Here is a 22,597-nt window from a genome sequence, read left to right on the forward strand (position 1 = left end):
AAAGAGTAGAAAACATACAAAGTATCCTCTCAGATCATATGGTATTAAACTGAAAATCAAACAGAACGATGCAAAATCTCAAAATATTTTGAGATAAAACAACACACTACCAAATAAAACCTGGGTCAAAGACGAAGTCCCAAGAGAAATTTTAAAATATTTTTTAAAGATTCTGTTTATCTGTTTGATAGAGAGTAAGAGAGAGAGCAGAAGGGGGAGAGGGAGAAGCAGACTTCCCTGCTGAGCAGGGAGCCCAGTGTGGAACTGGATCCCAGGACTCTGGGATCATGACCTGAGCCAAAGGCAGATGCTTAACCGACTGAGCCACACAGGCACCCAATTTTAAAATATTTTTAACTAAATAAGAGTGAAAATGCAACTTATAAAAAAATTGTGGTATGTAATGAAAACAGTGCTTAGAAGAAATTTATGGAATTTAATGCATGCATATATTTAAAAAACAAGAAAGAAGAAAAAGAAAACGAGAAAGATAAAAATCTATAAACTACCACCTGCAGAAACTAAGAAAAAAAGAGCAATAAGAGCATAAAGCAAGCAGAAGAGAAGAAATAATCAAAATTTGAATATAAATTAATAAATTGAAAGTAAAAAACAATAGAGTAATTCATTGAAACCAAAATCTGTTTCTTTGAAAGGATCAATGAAATTGAGTAACCTCTAGCCAGGCTAACTAAGAAAAAAAAAGGAGAAGATACAAATGATTAATATTGGAAATGAAAGACAGGTCATCACTATTGATCCTGTAGATATTAAATGGAAAATAAAGAAATATTATGAAAAATTCTATACCCACAAATTGGATAACATAAATAAAATGGACCAATTCTTTGAAGGACACAATTCACCAAAAATCAACACAAGGAAAAATAGATAACCTAAACAGGCTTATTTATATATTAAAGAAACAGAATCAGTAATTAATACCCTTCCAAAAAAGAAAGGACTAGGTACTTTCACTGGTGGTTTCACTGGTGAATTATACCAAACATTTAAAAAAGAAGTTATACCAATTCTTTATGTTCTCTTCCAGAAAACAGATTCAGAAGAACACTTCCTTTTTTAAAAAATATTTTATTTATTTTTTTAAAGATTTTATTTATTTATTTGACAGAGAGGGAGAGAGCACAAGCAGGGGGTGCGGCAGAGGGAGAGGGAGAAACAGGCATCCCACGGAGCAGGGAGGCTGATGTGAGGCTCCATCCCAGGACCCCAGGATCATGACCTGAGCTGAGGGCAGATGCTTAACTGAATGAAACACCCAGGCATCCCATTATTTATTTATTTACTTACTTGCTTACTTACTTACTTATTTCAGAGAAAGAAAGAGAAAGAGTACGCCATTGGAAGGAGGGGCAGAGGGAGAGGGCGAGAAAGAATCTCAAGCAGATTCTGCACTGAGCTCAGAGCCCAACAGATGGTTCAATCTCACAACTCTGATATCATGACCTGAGCCCAAATCAAGAGTCAACCAACTGAGCCACCCAGGTGCCTTCAGAGGGAACACTTCTTAACTCATTATATGCAGCCAGCATTACCCTAATGTAAAAACTAAAGGCATTACAAGAAAGAAAAGATATAAACCAATATTTTCCACATTGATGCAGAAAGTTTCAACAAAATATTAGCAAATCAAATGCAGCAACATATAAAAAGAATAAACAAGTGTTATTTATTACAAGTATGAAGACTGATTCAACATTAGAAAATCAATATTATCCATCACATCTATAAGCTAAACAATCATATGATCATATAAATAGATGTAGAAAGAGCATTTGACAAAATCCAACACCCATTAATGGTTTAAAATTTTTTCAGAAAACTAGGAATAGAGAGGATTTCAACTTTATAAAGAACATCTACAGAAAAACTACACCTTGAAATTTATCCTTAATGGTAAGAAACTACATGCTTCCATCCTAAGACTGGGAGCAAAACAAGGATGGCTCTTCCCACGACTCTTATTCAACATTGTGTTTGAAATATAATAATACAAGAAAAAGAAATAAAATACACACAGATTGGAGAAGAACAAACCCCCTGTCTTCGTTTTGCAGATAATATGACTGTCTGTATTAAAAAATTCCTAGGAATCAAACCAAAAACTGAAACTAACAGGTAATTATTGCAAGGTTGAAGGATACAGAGTTTATATACATAACTCCACTGTTTTCCTATATACTGGCAATAAACAGTAAAAAAGTAATTAAAAATGCAACACTGTTCACATTAACATCAAAAATAAGAAAAATTTAGGCATAAATCTAATGAAATGTGTGCAGGATCTATATGAGGCAAAGTACAAAACTCTGTTGAAGGAAATCAAACAGGATGTAAGTAACTGAAGAGATATTCCATGATCATGAATAGGAAGACTCAGAATTGTTAAGGTGTTGATTCTTCCCAATTTGATCTATACATTCAATTTAATCCAAATCAGAATCCTAGCAAGTTATTTTGTGGTTATCAAGAAACTGATGTTAAAGTTTATATGGAAATTCAAAAGAGTAACCAACATAATCCTGAGGAAGAGGAACAAAGTCAGAGGTTGACACTACCTTACCTCAATACTTGCTATGAAGGTACAGTAATCAACATAGCCTGGTATTGTGACAGAATATTCAAATAGATCAATGACAAAAAGAAGAAAGGAATCTAGACACGGATATTATTAAACTTTTCACAAAATTAACCCCAAATGGACCTTACACAGAAATGCAAAATGAAAAACTATAAAACTTGTAGAAGATAACGTAGGAGAAAATTCAGGTAACCTTGGGTTCAGTGATGAATTTTTGAGACAACACCAAAAGCATGACTCACAAAAGAAAAATTGGTAAGTTGGACTTATTTACTAAAATAAAAACTTCTGCTCTGCAAAAGAAAGAGAATGAAAGACAGACCACAGACCGACTAGGAGAAAATATTTGTCAAACACATATTGTATAAGGAACTTGTATTCAAAATTTTCTAAGTCATTAGACTTAAACACAAACTTTTCAGTAACTAAACTGGACATCAATGGAGTAAATAAAGTGAGGAATATATATATACATATACATATATATATACACACATATATATATACACACATATATTTATATATATGTATATATATCTCAATAGTATTTGAGATATCTATATATATGTATACATATATACATCTATATATATATATATGTATATATATATATAGAGAGAGATATCTCAAATACTTCAATTGGAAAAATAAGAGTGCCACACTGGATAAAAATTGAAATCTAATTTTATTCTGCTTATAAGAGATGAAACTTAAGTGTAGGAAAACACAAATATCTAAAGTAAACAAATGGAAAGAAATACACTCTACAAATTCTAACCAAAAGAAGACAAGAAGAGTTACTTGGGATGGAGGAGAGAATTTTATAGTGATAAAAGTGTCAATCAACCAAGGAGATACAAGAATTCTAAATTTCGATGTAACTATAACATAGATTCAAATATATAAAGCAAAATGGATAGTGTTAAAGGTGAAATAGACCAATTCACCATCAAAAAGGTTTTAATATACCTAGCTCAGTAACTGATGGAGCAAGCAGATAAATTTATCCAAATGCTTAAAGAAAAAATCTTATTTTATAGAAACTCTTCCAAAGAAAAGAGAAAGAAATAATCAGGATTCTCCACAGAACAAAATCAATAGGAAGTATATATAGATATATAGATATGGATATGGATATAGACATAGATGAAATAGAGGAAGATACACAGAGAAAGAGAGAGAGAGTTTAAGGAATTGGCTCACACAATTGGGGAAGGTGCCAAATCTAAAATCTATAGTGTGGGCCAGAAGGCTAGAGACTCAGGAAAGAGTTGATGTTCCCTGCTTGAGTCTGAAGACAATCTGGAAGCTGAATTCCCTCTTCGAAAGAACCTCAGTCATTTTCTCTCAAGGCCTGCAACTCATTGGATTAGACCTACTTACATGATGGAGAATAATCTGCTTCATTCAAAGTCTACTGATTTAAACAATAATCTTTTTTTTAAAGATTTTATTTATTTGACAAAGAGAGATCACAAGTAGACAGAGAGGCAGGCAGAGGGGCAGAGAGAGGAAGCAGGCCCCCTGCTGAGCAGAGAGTCTGATGCAAGGCTCCATCCCAAGACTCTGAAATCATGACCTGAGCCAAGGGTGGAGGCTTAACCCACTGAGCCACCCACTTGTCCCTCATTTAAACAATAATCATATCTAAAAAATAACTTCACAGCAACATCTAGACTGGTATTTGGCCAAATATGTAGATACTGTGGCTGAGCCAAGTTGACACATAAAATTATCTTACTACCCACCTTGTTTTATGACATGAACACAAATATATGATACCAAACCTGAAAAGAATATTAAAAAACATATGGACACCTGGGTGACTCAGTGGGTTAAGCATCTGCTTCTGGCTCAGGTCATGATCCCAGGGTCTTGGGATTGAGCCCCACATCCAGCTCCCTGCCCAGCAGGAAGTCTGCTTCTCCTTCTCTCTCTGCCCCTTTCCTCGACCCCCAACTCCTGCTTTCTCTCTCTATCTCTCTCTCTCTCTCTCAAATAAATAAAATCTTTTAAAAAGAAGAATATTACAAAAAATAAAATTACAGGCTAATTCCTCTTAAGAATTTAGATGCAAAAAATTCAAGCCAGAATAAAAGCAAACCAAATTGAGTGATATACAAAACAGAAAATACATAATAAACAAGTTGAGTTTCTTCTAAAAATGCAAACTTAAGTTAATATTAAAAATCAATCAATATAGGGGTGTCCAGGTGGCTCAGTCAGTTTTGCATCCAACTTTTGATTTTGGCTCAGGTCATGATCTTAGGATCTTGAGATGCAGCCCCACATGGGGCTCTGCATGGAGCTTGCTTAAGAGTCTCTTTCCCTCTGTCCCTTCCCTCCCCCTGCTCGCACAATCTCTCTCTTAAAAAGTAATAAATAGGGTTACCTGGGTGGCTCAGTGGGTTAAGCTTCTGCCTTTGGCTCAGGTCATGATCTCAGGGTCCTGGGATCGAGCCCAGCATCGGCCTCTCTGCTCCACAGGGAGCCTGCTTCCTCCTCTCTCTCTGCCTGTTGCTCTGCCTACTTGCGATCTCTCTCTCTCTCTCTGTCAAATAAATATAATATTTTAAAAAAATAAAAAATAAAATAAAAATCCATTTAAAAATGAATCAGTATAATTTGCTACATTATTATAATTAGAGGGAAAAACTTACATAACCATCTCCATTGATGCAGAAGAGGCATTTGATAAAATTCAACCCCCATTCATGATTTAAAACAACGTAGTATAAGGGGAAAAACACTTTACTTTGACAGCACCAACATCTAGCTAAGTCAGTTTGCCCTGATTCCCTAAGCACTAAATAAATAATCTTCTGACAATAATTTGGTTTCTGAGATAGAGTGATGTTAGGGAGAGAACATTCTGAGAAGCAAACACTAAGAATTTGATCTACTTGGCAACGATTTTTCTCACAGTAACAGAAATGATCACTTTTTTTATTTTCAAAAAGAAATTCTGCCCCACCTGATATGTCCCTTACTCTGCAAACTTAGAAACGCTCAATAAACGGGGAACTCTGTGCCCAGACAAAGATCCTGCATTATTACTTACCCTTTCAGAGGTCAACAGGGCCAGAGAGTTACACTAAAGCCCAATCTCAATGGTGGACTGAATTATATGTGCATGAACCTGTAAGGATAAAGATACCCCTCCAATAGGGCTTCCTGCACTCCCCACCTCCCTTCTCCCTCCCCGCAGGCCTATCCCCAAACGTGCATTGCCCAAACCCTTTAACACAAGGCCTGAGGGGGACCCAATGGACAGGGTCAAGTGTGGAAGTACAACATTCTGAAAAACAAATATCTGTTATCCTGCTTAGTACCACACCTCAGGGCAAGGCAGACCAGGGGCCATTATCTTGGTTTTCTGCACCCCAAGATGGCAGCAAGATAGTTCTTATTTGAGCTGCAGTTCAAATAGAGAAACCAGAAAAAACCGTCAGCCTGGGATATGATGTAAAATGAATGTACAAAGTTAACATTGAAAATAGTCATAATCATGCTTAGAAAAGCCATTATCAAGGGAAAGTAGCTAATCTCCATTTGTCAAAGTTCAACCATTAGAGCATTAACTGCACTGTGTTTCTATGTATGTAGTTTAGCTAGTTTGCAGCAGCAGTTGTCTCTTCTTGTTAGGTGGCACTATGTTAGATCATTCCTCAAGCAGTAGCTTGAACAACAGCGACAATGGCAGTGGCAGAAACAGCATAAAGGTCATTGCTGTATTTCCTCTGGATTTCAAGCAAGGCAGTTGGCAGAGTCATGGAATGTTGAGGGGAAGTGGTTGGACCAAGTGGAACTTTGATGATATGTGTACTGAATGGAGAAATGTGACACTAATAATTGTGTTGAATCCATTATGAAGGATGCTAAAGCACGATGGGGACAGGATACAATATACTTTGGGCTATGCAAATTCTACAATTTGAAAAGGTGGTCTGGACTAAAAATTCTAAGTCAGTAGGTAAAGTACTCATAATGTCTTCTGTCTCAGGATGTATGACAATGAGTGAGTTAATCAGTGCATTTAAATATTTTCAAATCTGCTGCCTAATTCTGTTGTTAAGTTATTACATATTGTCATCTTGCCTTGCAACCAAGGACAAAACATACTATTAGATCTTGAACACATGAGCAGTGCTAATCAAGGTATCTTTGCCAACACATGCAAGGGGGAGTGACATCCTGTTTGACAAAGTGGGTAAAGTGCAGATAGAACTTTAAACAAGTTTTCAGTACTAATAGAGATAATATAATATAAGAATAAAATATAATATATAATATAATATAATATAAGAATAAAATAAAGTAAGTTTAAGAGGGACACTGGGAATGAGACAATTGTTTGAGTTCTTACTGTAGCAATTGATTGATTTGTCGTGGTGTGGCATTTCTTCTTTTTAAAAGATTTTATTTATTTATTTATTTATTTATTTATTTATTTATTTTGTCAGAGAGAGAGAGAGAGAGCACAAGCAGTAAGAGTGGCAGGCAGAGAGAAGCAGGCTCCCTGTTGAGCAAGAAGCCTGATGCGATGTGGGACTGGGACTTGATCCCAGGACCCTGGGATCATGACCTGAGCAGAAGGCAGATGCCTAACTGACTGAGCCACCCAGGCACCCCATGAATATTTTTTCAGACGTTCAAGCTATGCATCTGAGTTGGAAATGAGTTTTATTGTCTCTATGTTCTCGAGTTATCTCCAATGAATATTTTTTAGGAGAAAATTCAAAAAATTTTAAATCAGCTCCCCCAAATTTACTTACAGTATTGTATAATTTTATAAAAGTAACTCAGCACCCCAACTTGAACATATCAATACAATGGTCATTATTATTTGCTCCATATCCAAACTGCTCATCCTACCTGGCATATAGGAGCACCAAGATAAATACTATTTTCTCTGTTTCTCAACTGAACCTCACCTATTGGCAACTCCTAAGATTTCACTCTTTCTTCTACACCTTACTATGTGGGTATCTATAAAGTTATGGACTCAACATAAAGATTATCATCTTCATCTGTGTCTTCATCAGGAAGAGTTTTGTGTCAAGTATCTAATAGAGGCATTATCCAGTCATTTGGTTCCATACAGGATGATTTTAAGCAACCAGTTGCTCAAGTTTGGAAGGCTGCTGGCTCTACCTCTTACTAATGAAGTGATATTGGGAAACTCACCTGGCTTCTCCAAGTCTCATTTCTTCTGCAGTAAAAATATATTTATTTGACAGGATCATTGAGGAGATTAAGTGGAGGGGGTAGGAACTATAAAAGATGCCAATCAGTGTCTGACAAATATTAGGTATCACCCATGTTTTTCTTCTATAATATACATTATATATATATATATATATATATATATATATATATATGTATATAATATACTTGAATGTGTTACTTATCAAATTTGATTAAAAATTTTGATCTTTTATCTTTAACAAGATCTGTTTGTACAGAATTCTCTCAGCCTCAGCTCCCCATCTCTGGTGGTAAGAATGTGTCTTTCCTTCTGGTGTAGGGAAGACAGTTTTCACATGGGATTTTTATCTCCTGCCTTTAGGAAGAAAAGGGCAGGTCAGAGTACCTTTCTTGTACCTATTTTCCAAATGCTATTACTTCTTTTAAGATTTTATTTATCTATTTGTGTGTGTGGGGGGGGGACAGCAAGTGGGAGCAGGGGGGAGGGGTAAAGGGAGAAGCAGATTCCCCGTTAAGCAGAGAGCCCAAAGGGGGAAAGGAATTGATCCCAGGACTCTGGGATCATGACCTGAACTGAAGGCAGATGCCTAACCTATTGAGCCACCTAGGCACCCTTCCAAACGCTTTTAACTCAAAATAATCCTTATGCCAAAGGGGCATATTTTGGGGCAGCATATTCTATCAACTTTCACTCTCATATAAAGTTTAAAATAAAAAGACACAAATTAAAAATAGACCCAGCCATAAAACTAAAAAAAAATTAAATTAACATTAATGAGATTGATTAAATGTTGCTTTGTTGTCTCGGAATCACCATCTGCAATATGAATGGAGTAGGGATGCTTCAGCACAGATTCCTTTGATTTAAACGTTCCTTCAGTAGAGGGAGCTTGATGACTCCTCCTCAACCCTCTGCCAGTTTCCTTAAACTACTGCAGAACCTCTATCAGAACAAAATGATATACTTATTATGAAGCAAACACACTCTTTAGGTATTACAGTTTTACATTCTTCTCATTGACTAGAAACATAATTTCACTGATTTAAGATGACTTTAATTATTAGATGCATCATTATTTTACACACTACAAAAGGAAAACAATATTTCCAATTAAAGTGTGGGATAATGTTAAAGTGCCAACAACTGTTAAGATGCATCATAACTTCAGAGATACCAAACTACAGGGAAAAGAAGTCTATCACTACTAGTGAATACAGTAGTGCTACTTTGTGCCATGACACTATTTTTTAGAAGTCTTTTTCTAAATTAACATATAATGTATTATTTGTTTCTGGGGTACAGGTCTGTGATCCATCAGTCTTACACACTTCACAGCACTCACCATAGCACATACCCTCCCCAATGTCCATCACCCAGCGACCCCATCCTTGCCACCTACATCCCCTCCAGCAACCCTCACTTCATTTCTTGAGATTAAGAGTTTCTTCTGGTTTGTCTCCCTCTCTGCTTTCATCTTGCTTAATTTTTCCCTCCCTTCCTCTATGATCCTGTCTCATTTCTCAAATTCCTCGTATCAGTCAGATCATATGATTGTCTTTCTCTAATTGACTTATTTCACTTCCCAGAATACCCTCTAGTTCCATGCATGTTGCTGCAAATGGAAATATTTCTTTTTAATGGCTGCATAATATTCCATATTATTTTTTTCTTAAGATTTTATTTATTTGACAGAGGTCACAAGTAGGTAGAGAGGCAGGCAGAGAGAGAGAGAGAGAGAGAGAGAGGAGGAAGCAGGCTCCCCGCTGAGCAGAGAGAGCCCAATGCGGAGCTCAATCCCAGGACCCTGGGATCATGACCTGAGCCGAAAGCAGAGGCTTTAACCCACTGAGCCACCCAGGCACCCCAATATTCCATATTATATACATACCACTTCTTCTTTATCCATTCATCTGTTGATGGACATCTAGGCTCTTTCCATAGTTTGGCTATTGTGGACATTGCTGCTATCGGGTGCACATGCCCCTTCGGATCACTACATTTGTATCTCTGGGATAAGTGCCCAGTAGTACAATTGCTGGGTCAGAGGGTAGCCCTATTTTTAACTTTTTGAGGAACCTCCATACTCTTTTCCAGAGTGGCTGCACCAGCTTGCATTCCCACCAACAGTGTAGGAGGGTTCCCCTTTCTCTGCATCCTTGTCAAGACATGAAAATATTTAACATAACACAAAATTTGTCCCCTCAGTCACCAGTTGGTATTCAAACATCCCCATTTTTACCCTATCCTTCAAGTCCAACTTACTTAAGTGTCCTCCTCTGTACAACTTTTGCCTGAGCGCTGTTGCCTGCAGAAGTTTCTGCACAGATGAGAAGGGTTTGGCCATGATCAGAGGCTTGTGGTTTTGTTAGTGTATTTTTGTTTCCATACATCTTGCCTTTCCAAATAGATCATAAACTCAAGGACAGAATAATTTTTTTTGCTGGTTAAAACACACAACTTTATTGATGAAACACAAGTCGAAGATTAACAAATGTAAACCAATACAAAAGTGTAGCTTATTTATGATTAGTCTGCTGTCAGTTTAGGTAGAGTAAAGAGTAAAAAATATCTCAATCTCGGTAGCAAGATGGAATCAATAAATGCTTTCTTTACACAAGCTCTAGTATTCAATAAATCATTAAAATGCTCCATACTGAAACCAGCCACCACAAGTAACATCACTGATGACTCTTGATACTCATTTTTCCAGAGTAGGAGCCAAAAGGATCTCATTGTCATGTAAGCACAGTGGAAAACAAAGAATTTACAAAATGCATTGTTCCCAGTGCACACTGAAAAATTATCTCAATACTGTTTGGACCATACTCCAAATTAGAGTTTGGTCAGTACTTTTAGGACTTTTACTTTCACCACCAGGTCATTGTGATTTGCTAATGCCTTGATTTTCTTAACACACACTCCAGATTCTTTGAATAAGAAAAAAAGTGAACTTCTGCTGAATTCCTTCTTAGATGATGCAAGCCCTTCATTTTTTATGTTGTCATTTATATTCTCAAATAGAGTAAGGATATTAAGAAGAATCTCTCTGTCCCATTCTTTATTAAAGAGGGAAATCAATTCTGAGGGAACTTTACAACTGACCAGCTCTCTCGTCATAGCTGGATTTTCAGTAAAGTTTATAATTAGTTTCATAATCTGAATCTTGGTGAAGTAATTTCCCAGGAATAACAAAGCAAAAAAGTCTGGAAAAGAATAGGAAAGCAAATGTTGGTAATGATTAGTCACAGTCATGTTGGTTAACAGTCTTAGTCCAGCCATCTGCACAGCTGAGTCCAAGCGACAGATCATGGTATCATCACACACTTGACCGATATATGTCTTAATCTTTCCCTGATTTTCAGCATTCACACTCAAGTTATTAAGGGCATTGTAAGCTTTTTCCCTAATAATAGGATCTTTTGTTTTTATCAGTTTTGCAATAATTGGAAGACCACCCAATTCACGAATGGCGTTTTGGTTAAAAGAATATGCTGCATTGTTACCCAGAGTGACCAAGGCTATTTCTTGAATAAAAGGATCATTTGATCGTTCCAAGATGTTAAGAACCTTTTGAAGGTCAGAAGCACCCAGAATATCATCAATTTTATAGGGAAAGTTAAACTTGCCCCTGCGAACAGGCCATGATGTAGCTGGAGTCCTGGTGCTCTTCCCTCGGGTCCTTCCCTTGGTTTTTCCGCTTGCCCTACTTCCAGACCTAGCCCCACTCCTGGTGGGGTGGCAGCCTCCACCCCGGCCTCCTGGGCAGGGTAAACTTGGTGCAAGGGTCCTGTTCCCAGAGATAGTGCCCAACCTGGCTCCTCTGCTGGCCTTTGCACTTGCCTGTTCCTTCAGAGTGCTGAAAAGGGCTTTGGCCTTGGCCTCTAGGCCACCTCCACTCTGCGCCCCCAAGTGGGCCTCTGCCTTTACATCTGAACCATTCTGGAGTTCCATGCCCACCTCAGCCTTGACCTTTGATTCATCCTGAAGTCTAGCCCCAGCCCCCACCCCAGCATTAGCCTTAGCTCCTTTTCCAGTCTGGACACCAGTCTCTACAATATCACTAGATTCTTCTTCATCGTCTTCCTCATTGTCGTCCCAGATTTTCTCATTCTCATCTCTTCCCCAGGTCAGCCTGTACACGCAGTAGCAGGCGCCAGCCCCGATCACCACACCAGCGGCCACGCAGCCAGCTTCCCGAGTACGGCCCATGCTGGGGTGAACGTCTGAACCAAATTTTCAACCAGGGTAGAGTGGGGTTTCTTCTATGTTGGGAGCGGAGTCTTCAGCTACAGCTGGCAGGCCCGGCTGCAGCTTGCAGATACAGTGGAACCTAGGAATGAAGGAAAGATTTAAGGCATTAGTCTCCTCATTTTGTGCCTTTGCCTGCAGACAGACTGAACTACAGACCAGCAAACGGACAGGGACATGACAGGGACTCAGGGCTGGATCACTGATTCCTTTCCTCCATGGGGAAGATAATTTTGAAAATTTTCCCCACCTCCAGATCCTCCAACCTCATGTTCAACCATCCCCCCCCCCAGTATGTTACATTTAAGGTATCTAATCAATTCCCTACCTCCCCTACCCCTCCAGATGTCTTGGGGTAGTGGCACCCCCACATACACCAGCACAGGTCCAGGCAGTTTCTTCCTTCTTTTTCTTGCCTGGAAGTCCACTGTGTCCTGCAACCTGCATACAAAGGGGTGGGGATGAGGATCCTGAAGGCTCAAGGGACAGGACTTCACCCTGGATGGGATACACTTCCCTCTCCGGAATCTCTGACCCCAGTTCTGAGTAGCCCAACCCTCAACTCCTCAGCGCAGACTCCTCAGTTGCGGAGCTATGGCTTCGAAATTCAGTATCTCCCTTCCCCATCTCCTTTATCCCTTTCAATCCTTGTTTCTGATTGAAACAAGAATTCAATCAGAATCCCCCCTGGTCAAGTCATTTCCTTCAAAAGTGACTCCGCAACCCTTTCCCTGTAATAAAATGGAACGTGGTGGAGAGAGTGCTGAAAACAGACTGTAGAATGCACAAAACTCGCCCTTGCCCTTGCCTCTCCCACCCCCACCATCTCAGAGATACCGGGACACTCCTCCCTCCAGCCATTATACCAACTTCCACCGATCCGGAGCAATTTCCTTCCCCCCTCATCTCAGTTTCTGCCTTCTCCACGAAACCCAAGGACTGCTAACTCTGGGACTGAGTGCTTGACCAACAGAGCAAACCTTAGACACTGTACTCCACGGAGTAATTTGGAGCAAGATCCTCCCCACCCCCACTTCAGGCGACACTCCGCCCCCCAGCCACTTCCTTCCTTTCAGTGCCGTCTAACTGCAAAGCACTTTGTTCCGAAAGCTCCAAAACGGAATCAAGTGGAGGAAAGGAGGGGGATGCGGAGGCGGTGCCCGGGTCCACTCGGGTTTGCAGTCTTCACAATTCTCCACCCCAGGGGTCCCCAAATAGTGCCACCACCCTAATTCTGACCTGCTTTTTCTGGACAATCTTCCTGCTTTCTAGGGTTGAACTGGCCCTAAAGTGCAAGATGCACAGACAGACAAGCGACAGGGCAGACAGCTGAGCGGACAGAAAAGCACTTCACAGAGTCCCAAAAGCAGCTTTTCCGAATTCAGGATCCTGGTTGTCCAATATTGGCCTCTCACCCCTACCCCTATTCTCAGGACTCCGCTGACATCAGCCCTCTTCTTGCCGGCGCGCGTTCACCCACTCCGCAGCCCCCACCTTCAGTGGTCCGCCATTTTCCCAGCAAAAACCACACCCCTTTCGAACAACTGGACAGGGAGGAGGCGGGGCGACGGAGTAGGGAAAACCAGAGGAGCAAAAGAGCCCCCTCCCCGATGCATTTCCACCCCCAACGACAGCCATTTTCCCTGCAGGCACTGTCACATCCTTTTTCCTTCATAAAATAACAGGAAGGCAGCTGGAGTCAGAAATGGGCCCAAGTTAAATCAAGGACCTCAGCCACTCCCACCCCCTGCGGGGACTGCGGGGCAATCCCACCTTTGCACAGACCTGCGGGATTCCAGGCAGATACGTTATTCTTTTGCTCTGAGTGGTACAGCGCCCTACTGAAAGACACGGGGAATGACAGACGCACAGCCTCACGATTCTGGCTTGGTAAATGGACCAGCACACAGGGCAAGAATCTTTATAGCTGTCCTTCCCAATTCAAGGCCCTGAATGCCAAAGTTTTCAGATCCCCTCCCTCCTGGTCTGGGGTGTCCCCTGGAATCCGGACCCAAGCGTCCACCATTTTTGTTCTTGTAAAGGCCAGGGATAGTGCAAGCCTGTGGAGAAAGCAGGCCTTGTCCCTCTTTGGTCTCCACCCTCGGCTCCCCATACCGCACGGATCCCCCAGGCAGCGCCCACCCACACACAGACCTGCTGGGATGTGGGCAGTTACCTCCTCCTCCTTCCCTGGCCACAGGCCCGCCCGCCTTCTGGGTAATATGGAGCTGGTAACCGGACCAAACCAGGACCAGAATTAGAAGGACGCCTGCAAACGTCAGCTCCTGCTCACGTAAGGGCCACGTCACCCGTGAGTTCAAGACCCCAATTACCACTCCCACCAGCAGTGCGGCAAGAGTCGGCCCACCCCTTTCCTTCCTGGCTACATCAGGTCCTGCCACTCATTTTCTTTTGCCAATCCCAGAGGCTGAGGAGAGCTTCTCCTTGTGGCTGAAATTTGCCTTTCTCTGGTTAACAGGGAGAAAGTGCATCTGTTCCCTTGTCCATTGGTCTTTTCTTCCTCTTTGAGGAATAGTTTTTTTTTTTCCCTTCTCTATTCCCTGTCCAATTGCTTCTCCCCTTCTCTCACTTTCCCCCAGCCCCAGCCTTGAAGAGCCAGCATTTTCCCTGCACTCCTATGTGTAATGGGTGGAAAGATCTCAGAAAAGAATATACGTAGTGAGAGTGTCTTACTTTCTTAAACTTTCCTGTTCATTTTTTAAAAACAGGAATATGTTACTTTTATATTGAGAAAATTAAATGATGCTATTTTCATTTGAGTGGAGAATTTAAGTGGGAGCGAAAACCCAAAAGACCTCATTAATTACATTATATTTATTTATAATACAAGAAAAAGGTTTTACTGGTTATAACCAAATGGCAGCTTTCAAAACATACTAATCCATTTTAAAATTGAAAACAGGGGTGCCTGTGTGGCTCAGTGGGTTAGGCCGCTGCCTTCGGCTCAGGTCATGATCTCAGGGTCCTGGGGTCGAGTCCCACATCGCGCTCTCTGCTCAGGAGGGAGCCTGCTTCCTCCTCTCTCTCTCTCTGTCTGCCTCTCTGCCTACTTGTGATTTCTCTCTGTCAAATAAATAAATAAAATCTTTAAAAAAAATTGAAAACAATTTTTTTCATACAATCTATGAATTAGTCCACAAAGAGATCTAATCTTTAGTCATCTAATTTTGGCCAGTTAATGTAAATAATCCACTACTTTTTCTACTTTAGGATCAACTTACACTTTGATAAAACAAAAGCAATACAATTCTGTCTTGTTTGATTAAAGAAAGACATGTATTTAATGCCCCAAAGTCTTGGCAGAATGCTGCAGGAACCTGTTGTGATTTGATGGCTGTTTTGAACACCTGCTCTTGGATTAGATTCCAGTCCACTAAGGAGGAGGCAGCCGAGGGTGTGGGGAATGTATAAATGGTCTGATCTCTCAGCTCTGTCAAAAAGGGAGGAAGGAGGTTGCTGACCCTCTACCTCCTTTCATATTCCTGAGCCTTCATTCCCTACATTCAGCCACTTGACTCTATCTCTGGCTCTAAAAGTACACAGGGACTGGTGACCAAGGTGGTAAATACCACCTTTACTCAGGGGACCAACTTGAGTAACTGTCTTTGGCTTCTTCCCTTTCTCCCTCCCTCCCCCAAATTCCCACAGGTGTAACTCAGGGATGCCTAGGAGGGACTGCTGCTCCCACAGAGCCCTGCAGCTGTGGGTTCCCATGAAGAAGAAGTGATTGCTGGCTGGCAGACGCACCCAGATCGGCCTACTCTGCCCTCTCTCCTGGTGCCTTAGTTAACAGGGCTCCTTAACACTGCTGCTACCACCTGGCTGGAGGGGTGCAGCCAGCTGGGCCTCTTACCTCTGGCCTCCTTGCCACAGGACACCCAGGGAGAACCTGGTCTTGCTGCAGGGTCACTGTCTGCAGCCCACACCCACTTTGCTGCCCCCTCAGCCAAATGTGTGCCGGGACCGCAGGGAGTCTCCCCACTGACCATACCGATTAACCTAGAGTGGGGTTTCTCAACTGACCACTTCTGTGCTGTACCTGAAAATGAACACAAGGTTATGCACATACACATGTTCATTTCATGGAAAGAGGGCTCAAAGCTTTAATCAGATTCTTGTGGGCATCTATGACTTTAAAAATATAATAAACTACTTGCCTAGGAAAAAAGATATATCCCCTGTGTAGAAATCAATCTCTTCCTTTCTTTCTCTCTCTCTCTACCTCTCTCTCTCTCTCATTATGCACATTTATTATTTTTTTTAAATGTGCAAACAATGCAGAAATGTATAAGGTAGAATGTGAACGTGCCCTACAATTCCTATTCCACCAACAACAACTTTTAACAATTTCCACCTTTCCTCATGCAAATGTAATAAGTATATGGATGCACGTGTCAAGTTCCAAGTTGAACAACAGCACACAGAATGAAATGGTTGACATTCAGTGACATTAAGTGCAATGAATCTGCACTTTGAGAACTGACATCTTTAAAAATTGTGTCTATGTTGACTTTTATGATCTTCAACAAATTTTATGTTTTTTCAAGTAGGTTATACTCATTACTTGCTAAGTTTATTCCCAAGTTTTTTATTGTTTTGTTGTTTTGAAGGATGAAATTTCCTTTATGATTATATTTTCTACCAGGTTATTGCCTATCTAAGGAAAAATAATCATGATATATTTATTTTTAGTGCCCTTTCTTAGTATTTCTGATAGTTTTTCGGTTGAAACAGTTGGTTTTTCTAGGTATGCATACATAATCCCCTTCAAATGATTTTTTTTAAATTTCCTCTTTTCCAATATTTATATCTCTTGTTCTTTCATTTTCTGGATGTACTGCATTGACTAGAACTTCCAGAAAGATGTTGAATAATGGGAACTGAGGGTCTCCCAAACTTGTTCCTGAAGTAAATGGGAATAACCCCTACTATTTCACCATTTAGTGTGAGTTTGCTGTTTGTTTCTGATGTGTTCTCCTTCTGTTTTTGTGTGAATGGGGTGATGTCTAAAAACTGCACTTTTAGGGTACTTGGTTGGCTCAGTCAGTTAAGCATCTGACCTCAGCTGAGGTCATGATCTCAGGGCCCTGGAATCCAGACCTCCCACATTGGGCTCCCTGCTCAGTGGGAAGTCTTCTTATCCCTCTGCCTCTCCCCCTCCTCATGCCCTCTTCCTCCCCCCTCAAATAAATAAAATCTTTAAAAATATATAAAAGCTGCATTTTCATAACCCCTTATATAAGACAGAAAAATTCAGTTGTCCACATCATAATACTGGGAGGGAGAGGAGACTAGGGAGAATTGCCATAAATCCTGTGCTCATTGTGAATATGTTGGTGAACAAAAACAGACACTGATTCTGGAAACAAGACCTTAAGGAAATAATCACACATGCATATAAGCCGAAAAATATTGTGAATGAATGGAACATACTAATATAATAAAAGAAGTGGCAGAGTCTGGGAATCAAAAAAGACTTCCTTATGGGGGGAAAGGCAGTGAAAGTTTGAACCAAACTGAAGGAAAGCAAGTATTAACTAGGAAAGGAGGGGAGCTGGAGATAAGAATGTTCAAATTTTCCACCTTTCTGATAACCACTGTGATAACCCATATACCTCAATCCTAGGATAAATCCTGTGAAAATCACTGTTAACTTTTCAATTGACTCTCCAGGTTTTGTTGGTTTTTTTAATATATATCATCATCAACTATATATATATATATATACATACACACACATATATAAATGTAGGTAGGTACATTGTATGGGTGTATATACACATATAGCTTTTAAAAATAATCTGGGGTCATAGAATGTGAACTATTTGTTCACCTAATATATTGTGTAAATTATTTTATCAGATACAATAATAGTCTGCAGTGTGGATTTACCAAAATTTTACCAGTCTATTAATGATTGATATTAAGCCTCTTCCCAACCTTGGTCTATTACAAAAATGCTAAAATGGGAACCTTCATACATATATATTTTGACAATTGTGGCATTATTTTCTTATGATAAATTCCTAGAAGTGGATTGACCAGGTCAAAGTAGATGTTCATTTTTAATTATACCCATGTTGCCAACTTTAAACTCTTAAATTTTGATGTGTATATATTCCATTTTTTTAATATTTTCAATTTCTTCAATTATATTTGAGATTAAGCATCTTCTCATAGGTTTGTTAACCATTTATCTTTCTTTCTATGAATTGCCTTTTTTCCATTAAGATTTTCATCTTTTTCTTATTAATATATAAGAACTTTCTGTAAATCAAGGAAATGATCTCTTTGACTATTATAAGTGTTACAAATATATTCACAGTTTATAATTTATGGACTTCTGCAATATGGAATTTTTAAATCTTTATGATACAAAACTTATCAATTATGTCTTTACATTTTGGGGGTTGTCTGTTCTGCTTAGGAAGGCCTAGATTTTCTTCATATGTGATAATCATTTTGCAATATATATGTGTATCAAATCATCACACTGTACACCTTAAACTTACACAACATTATATTCAATTATATCTCAGTAAAACTGAGGAAAAAATGATATCTTTCTATATAAGAACGAATTTTTTCTAGTTGTCTTCATTCTTTTTCCTCAGCACCATTTCTTTTTTTTTTTTCAAAGTTTTCTTTTTTTTTTTAATTTATTTGACAGACAGAGATCACAAGTAGGCAGAGAGGCAGGCAGAGAGAGAGGAAGGAAAACAGGCTCCCTGCTGAGCAGAGAGCCCGATGTGGGGCTTGATCCCACATGGGATCATGACCTGAGCCGAAAGCACAGGCTTTAACCCACTGAGCCACCCATGTGCCCCCTCAGCACCATTTCTAAATTTAAAAAAAAGAATGACTCCTAGAGCATTGCCTGGCACACTATAAGTTATCAATAAATACTTGTGGAATTAATGAGTATATCCTGCAGATTTTTTTGTTAAGAGCATTCTTAAGTAGCTTACTTTTCTCCATGGCTATTGTAAGTTGACTCTTTTCTTTATCTTACTTTTTCTGTTTATTGGTTTTATATATGAAAGTGGTTGGTTTTTACAGTTGATTTTATAGCCTGCCTCTTTATGGAATTCCTAAAGCTTCAAATAGTTTTTAGTTGATTCTCTTAGATTTTATTCATTTGCAGTAATGATCCTCTTATCTCCTTCTTTCCAATACTAATATCCATTCCCTTCTCAGATAATTACATTAAGTAGTACCTCCAGAACAGTGTTAAATAATGCGAAAAAACTGGCATCCTTGTCTTTTTCATGATATATATAAGAATGTTTCTGGTGTTTGTCCCTCAAGCCTGAGGGACTTCTTGGTGAAAACCAGGGCCAAGGAAGAGAGACCTTCTGCAGGAGCTGAAGTTTTGGCCTGTCATTGCCAGTATTCTTATTGGCAGTCACTGCCAATAAAATACAGCCCAAACCAGTGAAGGAACAGGGAAGAAAAAAATTGTCTTCTCTTTTCCTCCAAAGTCCTGTAAGTATATTCCATTGGCCAAATCCAAATCCAACTAGGAAAGGTGCCTAGGGAATACTATTCATAAAAGTAAGACTCCCAGGGCATAGAACAGAACCAAGAGGAGGAAATTGATCAGGAGGTGAAGTAAAATAAAGGATAACCAACACAGTCTACCCCTTTAGCTACTCAGCATCCATTCTTGCCCAATTAAAAAAAAAAACTCATCTCCAACAGGGAGGAAGGGACAAAAAGACCCATCAGCCTCTGTACTGTCACTGAGTAATGTTAATTTATACTCTCCACATGAATCCCAATTTATAACAACCATCTCCAGTATTTTTCATATATAAGAGAAAGGAAGGAAAAAAATATATCAACAAAGATACATCTAGCTGCCACAGCTCCCCTCTGTAGCTGGTCATGAGGCCAAAGTCAATAATCCACTTCATATTCCCCTTAGCTTTTCATAGTTCTTTTCTTGGTGTAGTGACCCTAACCTTCAATACCATCTTTATGGGATTTCAGCATTTTCCCCTTGACCAGGACTATTGGGCAAATGAGTACTAAGAGGTACTCTAATGGGTTCCAAGCAAACTTCTTTTGTTCTCATTGTGTAGTAGCAACTGTACTCCCCCTTGGTAATGGGATTCAAACACTCCAGCCAGTAGAGCAACCCCTTTCTCTGTCAGTTCAATTGCATAAGGAGACCAAAATTCCCAGGTTGCAGTTTCAGTTTTTAGTTTAGTGGAACCATGGCCTTATTCCCTGTGGGGAACACTCATCCCTTGGAAAAATAGAACCTCCAAACCTGCTAGGCCCAAGGTTGTGGAGACAAAAATATATATATATATTTTTTTTCTACTGGGTTAATTGGTGTGATAGTGAGAGGGGCCACTCCCCCCCCACCCCTTCATTCCAGACTTGTGTATCCTCACTATGAGGGAAATACTACCATATATTTGTCACTGGTTTTATTTTTTTTTAAAGATTTTATCTATTTACTTGACAGACAGATCACAAACAGGCAGAGAGGCAGGCAGAGAGAGAGAGAGAGGAGGAAGCAGGCTCCCTGCTGAGGCTTCACGACCTGAGCTGAAGGCAGAGGCTTTAACCCACTGAGCCACCCAGGCACCCCTTGTCACTGGTTTTAAAGCAGCCATTGTATTCTTGTAGTATAGCACTCTCAACATGGAACATCTGATCCTATAACTAAGCTTTCAGTAATTCATTTATTTTTCTATCAGGCAAGTTGCCTCTGCATGATGGAGTAAATAATACAGACTAGTGAATCTTTGGATGACTCCATTACTGTACTTCTACCATTAAATGAGTTCCTTGGTCAGAGACAATAGGATAACCCGATGATGATTAAGGCATTCTGCAAGTCAATGAATGCTGGCACTGAAGAATCATCATGAGCAAAGAAGATAAATGTGTGTCTAGAATATTTATTTCTATAAGGAAAAATTTCTGTTCTAACCATGATGAACTGTGTCCCATAAAACAATCCTACCACCATGGGGCTGACTAGTACCCCCAGGAAATGCAGTCTTATTGTATTGAATGGTTCTTCATAATCTTATTTTGTTGTCAGTTTGGGCACTTAGCAGTGTTAGTACAAGATCAACTTTGGTGAGTGGAAGTCATGTTATTCAGCCCATGCATAGCCTCCATAACACTGAAGCAAATCTAATAGAACAAACATTAAAAAATAGGGATCATTATTGCTATTCTATTTTCTATAGTGCTACATTAATTTGATAATATTTGGTTTTAGACTTTTGCATTTGTGCTTATAATTTAGATTGACCCCTGGTTTACTTTTTTAGTTCTAGTCCTCTTTGATTTGATATAAGTCTTATGAAGTCTTATAGAATTAATTGGGTAGATTTCCACCTTTTCCTGTGCTCTAGAGCACATTAAATTATTTTAAAAATTAGTGGATCCTTGATGATGTTGTGGTAGGAAAAAGAATGTCTCTTCAAAGATATCTACATATTGGAACCTATGACTGAGTTACCTTATTTGGCAAAAGGGACTTTGCAGATATGACTCAATTAAGGATATTGAGTTAGGAGATTATACAACATTGACAGGGTGGGTCTAATGTAATCACAAGGATTCTTTTTAAAAAAGTTTTACAAGAGTCCATAAAGGGGGGCAGAAGTGTCATATACGATGTGATGACAGAATTACACATCAGAGTGACATGGGGTGATGGGCAAAGGAATGCAAGCAACCAACAGACAGGGGGAAAAGCAAGGAAATAAATTCTCTACTAGAGCATCCAGAAGGAACATAGGTCTGTTATTTTAGACTTCTGACCTCCAGAACTGTAAGATAATGTGTCCTGTTTTAAGCCATTGAACTTTCAATAATTTGTTACAACAGCAGTCGGAAACTAATACAATGTCATTACTGTTTTCAAAAATCAGCAGTTTTTTAATATTTACCCTGATGTTAACCATTTCTATTGGTTCTCCTTCATTCCTGAATTCCACATTTCCCCCTGGTATCATTTCCCTTTCGGCTAGGGACCTTCCATTAGCATTTTTTTACATGTCTGTTGGCAACAAATTCTCTTGGTTTTCCTTAATCTGAGAATATCTTTATTACATCTCTGTTCTTGAAGCATTACTATGGTTTGGCAATTCTTTCCTTTAAACACTCCAAAAATGTTGTTATTCCCGTATTTTCTGACCTTCATTGTTTGCAATAAGAAAACCACAGTCTTTCAAATTGCTGTTCCTCTACAAGTAATGTGTTATTTTCCTCTAGCTTCCTTCACGTTTTTTTTTTCTTTACATTTGGTTTTTAGTGGTTTGATAAGATGTGTCTAGTCATGGTTTTTTGTTTTTTGGGTTTTTTTTTTGTTCATCCTGCTTGGGATTTATTGACCTTCTTGAATCTAAATTTATGACATTCAAAACATCTGGGAAATGTTTAACAATTATATCCTCAAATAATTTTCCTATTCTAGGAAGGGCAAGCCAAAAAGATCAGGAACTTCTATCCCTTTCCAGGACCATCTCACAGAGCAGGAGTGTCAC

At 39.3% G+C, this 22,597-nt stretch overlaps 2 protein-coding genes across 12 annotated transcripts in view; both read right to left on the bottom strand.

Annotated features, from left to right (window-relative positions):
• Positions 1–10,242: 10,242 nt before the first annotated feature.
• ARMCX1 (armadillo repeat containing X-linked 1) lies at positions 10,243–14,374 on the bottom strand. 10 transcript variants are annotated; one of them, XM_059385957.1, is made up of 3 exons: positions 14,236–14,374; positions 12,435–12,500; positions 10,243–12,141 (listed from the first exon to the last, which is right to left on the bottom strand). In XM_059385957.1, the coding sequence occupies exon 3, from the start codon at positions 12,018–12,020 to the stop codon at positions 10,644–10,646; it is 1,377 nt and encodes a 458-aa protein (XP_059241940.1). In that variant the 5' UTR covers positions 12,021–12,141; positions 12,435–12,500; positions 14,236–14,374; the 3' UTR covers positions 10,243–10,643. The 10 variants fall into 10 exon arrangements, with proteins under 10 accessions (XP_059241940.1, XP_059241933.1, XP_059241938.1 ...); XM_059385950.1 differs by having other exon boundaries at positions 12,388–12,500; XM_059385955.1 differs by having other exon boundaries at positions 14,214–14,374.
• A 626-nt stretch (positions 14,375–15,000) lies between these two features.
• The window catches only part of ARMCX4 (armadillo repeat containing X-linked 4), a 36,063-nt gene continuing 28,466 nt past the window's right edge, over positions 15,001–22,597 (bottom strand). The window contains exon 7 of one of the 2 annotated variants that reach the window (XR_009401418.1): positions 15,001–15,143. The gene's annotated coding sequence lies outside the window, so the exon portion shown is untranslated. Of the gene's footprint in view, positions 15,144–15,813; positions 16,120–22,597 lie in introns of those variants that run through there. The other variant, XR_009401417.1, reaches the window with a different exon arrangement.

This window comes from Mustela nigripes, chromosome X (genome assembly GCF_022355385.1).
Source record: "Mustela nigripes isolate SB6536 chromosome X, MUSNIG.SB6536, whole genome shotgun sequence".
Taxonomy (NCBI): Eukaryota; Metazoa; Chordata; class Mammalia; order Carnivora; family Mustelidae; genus Mustela; species Mustela nigripes.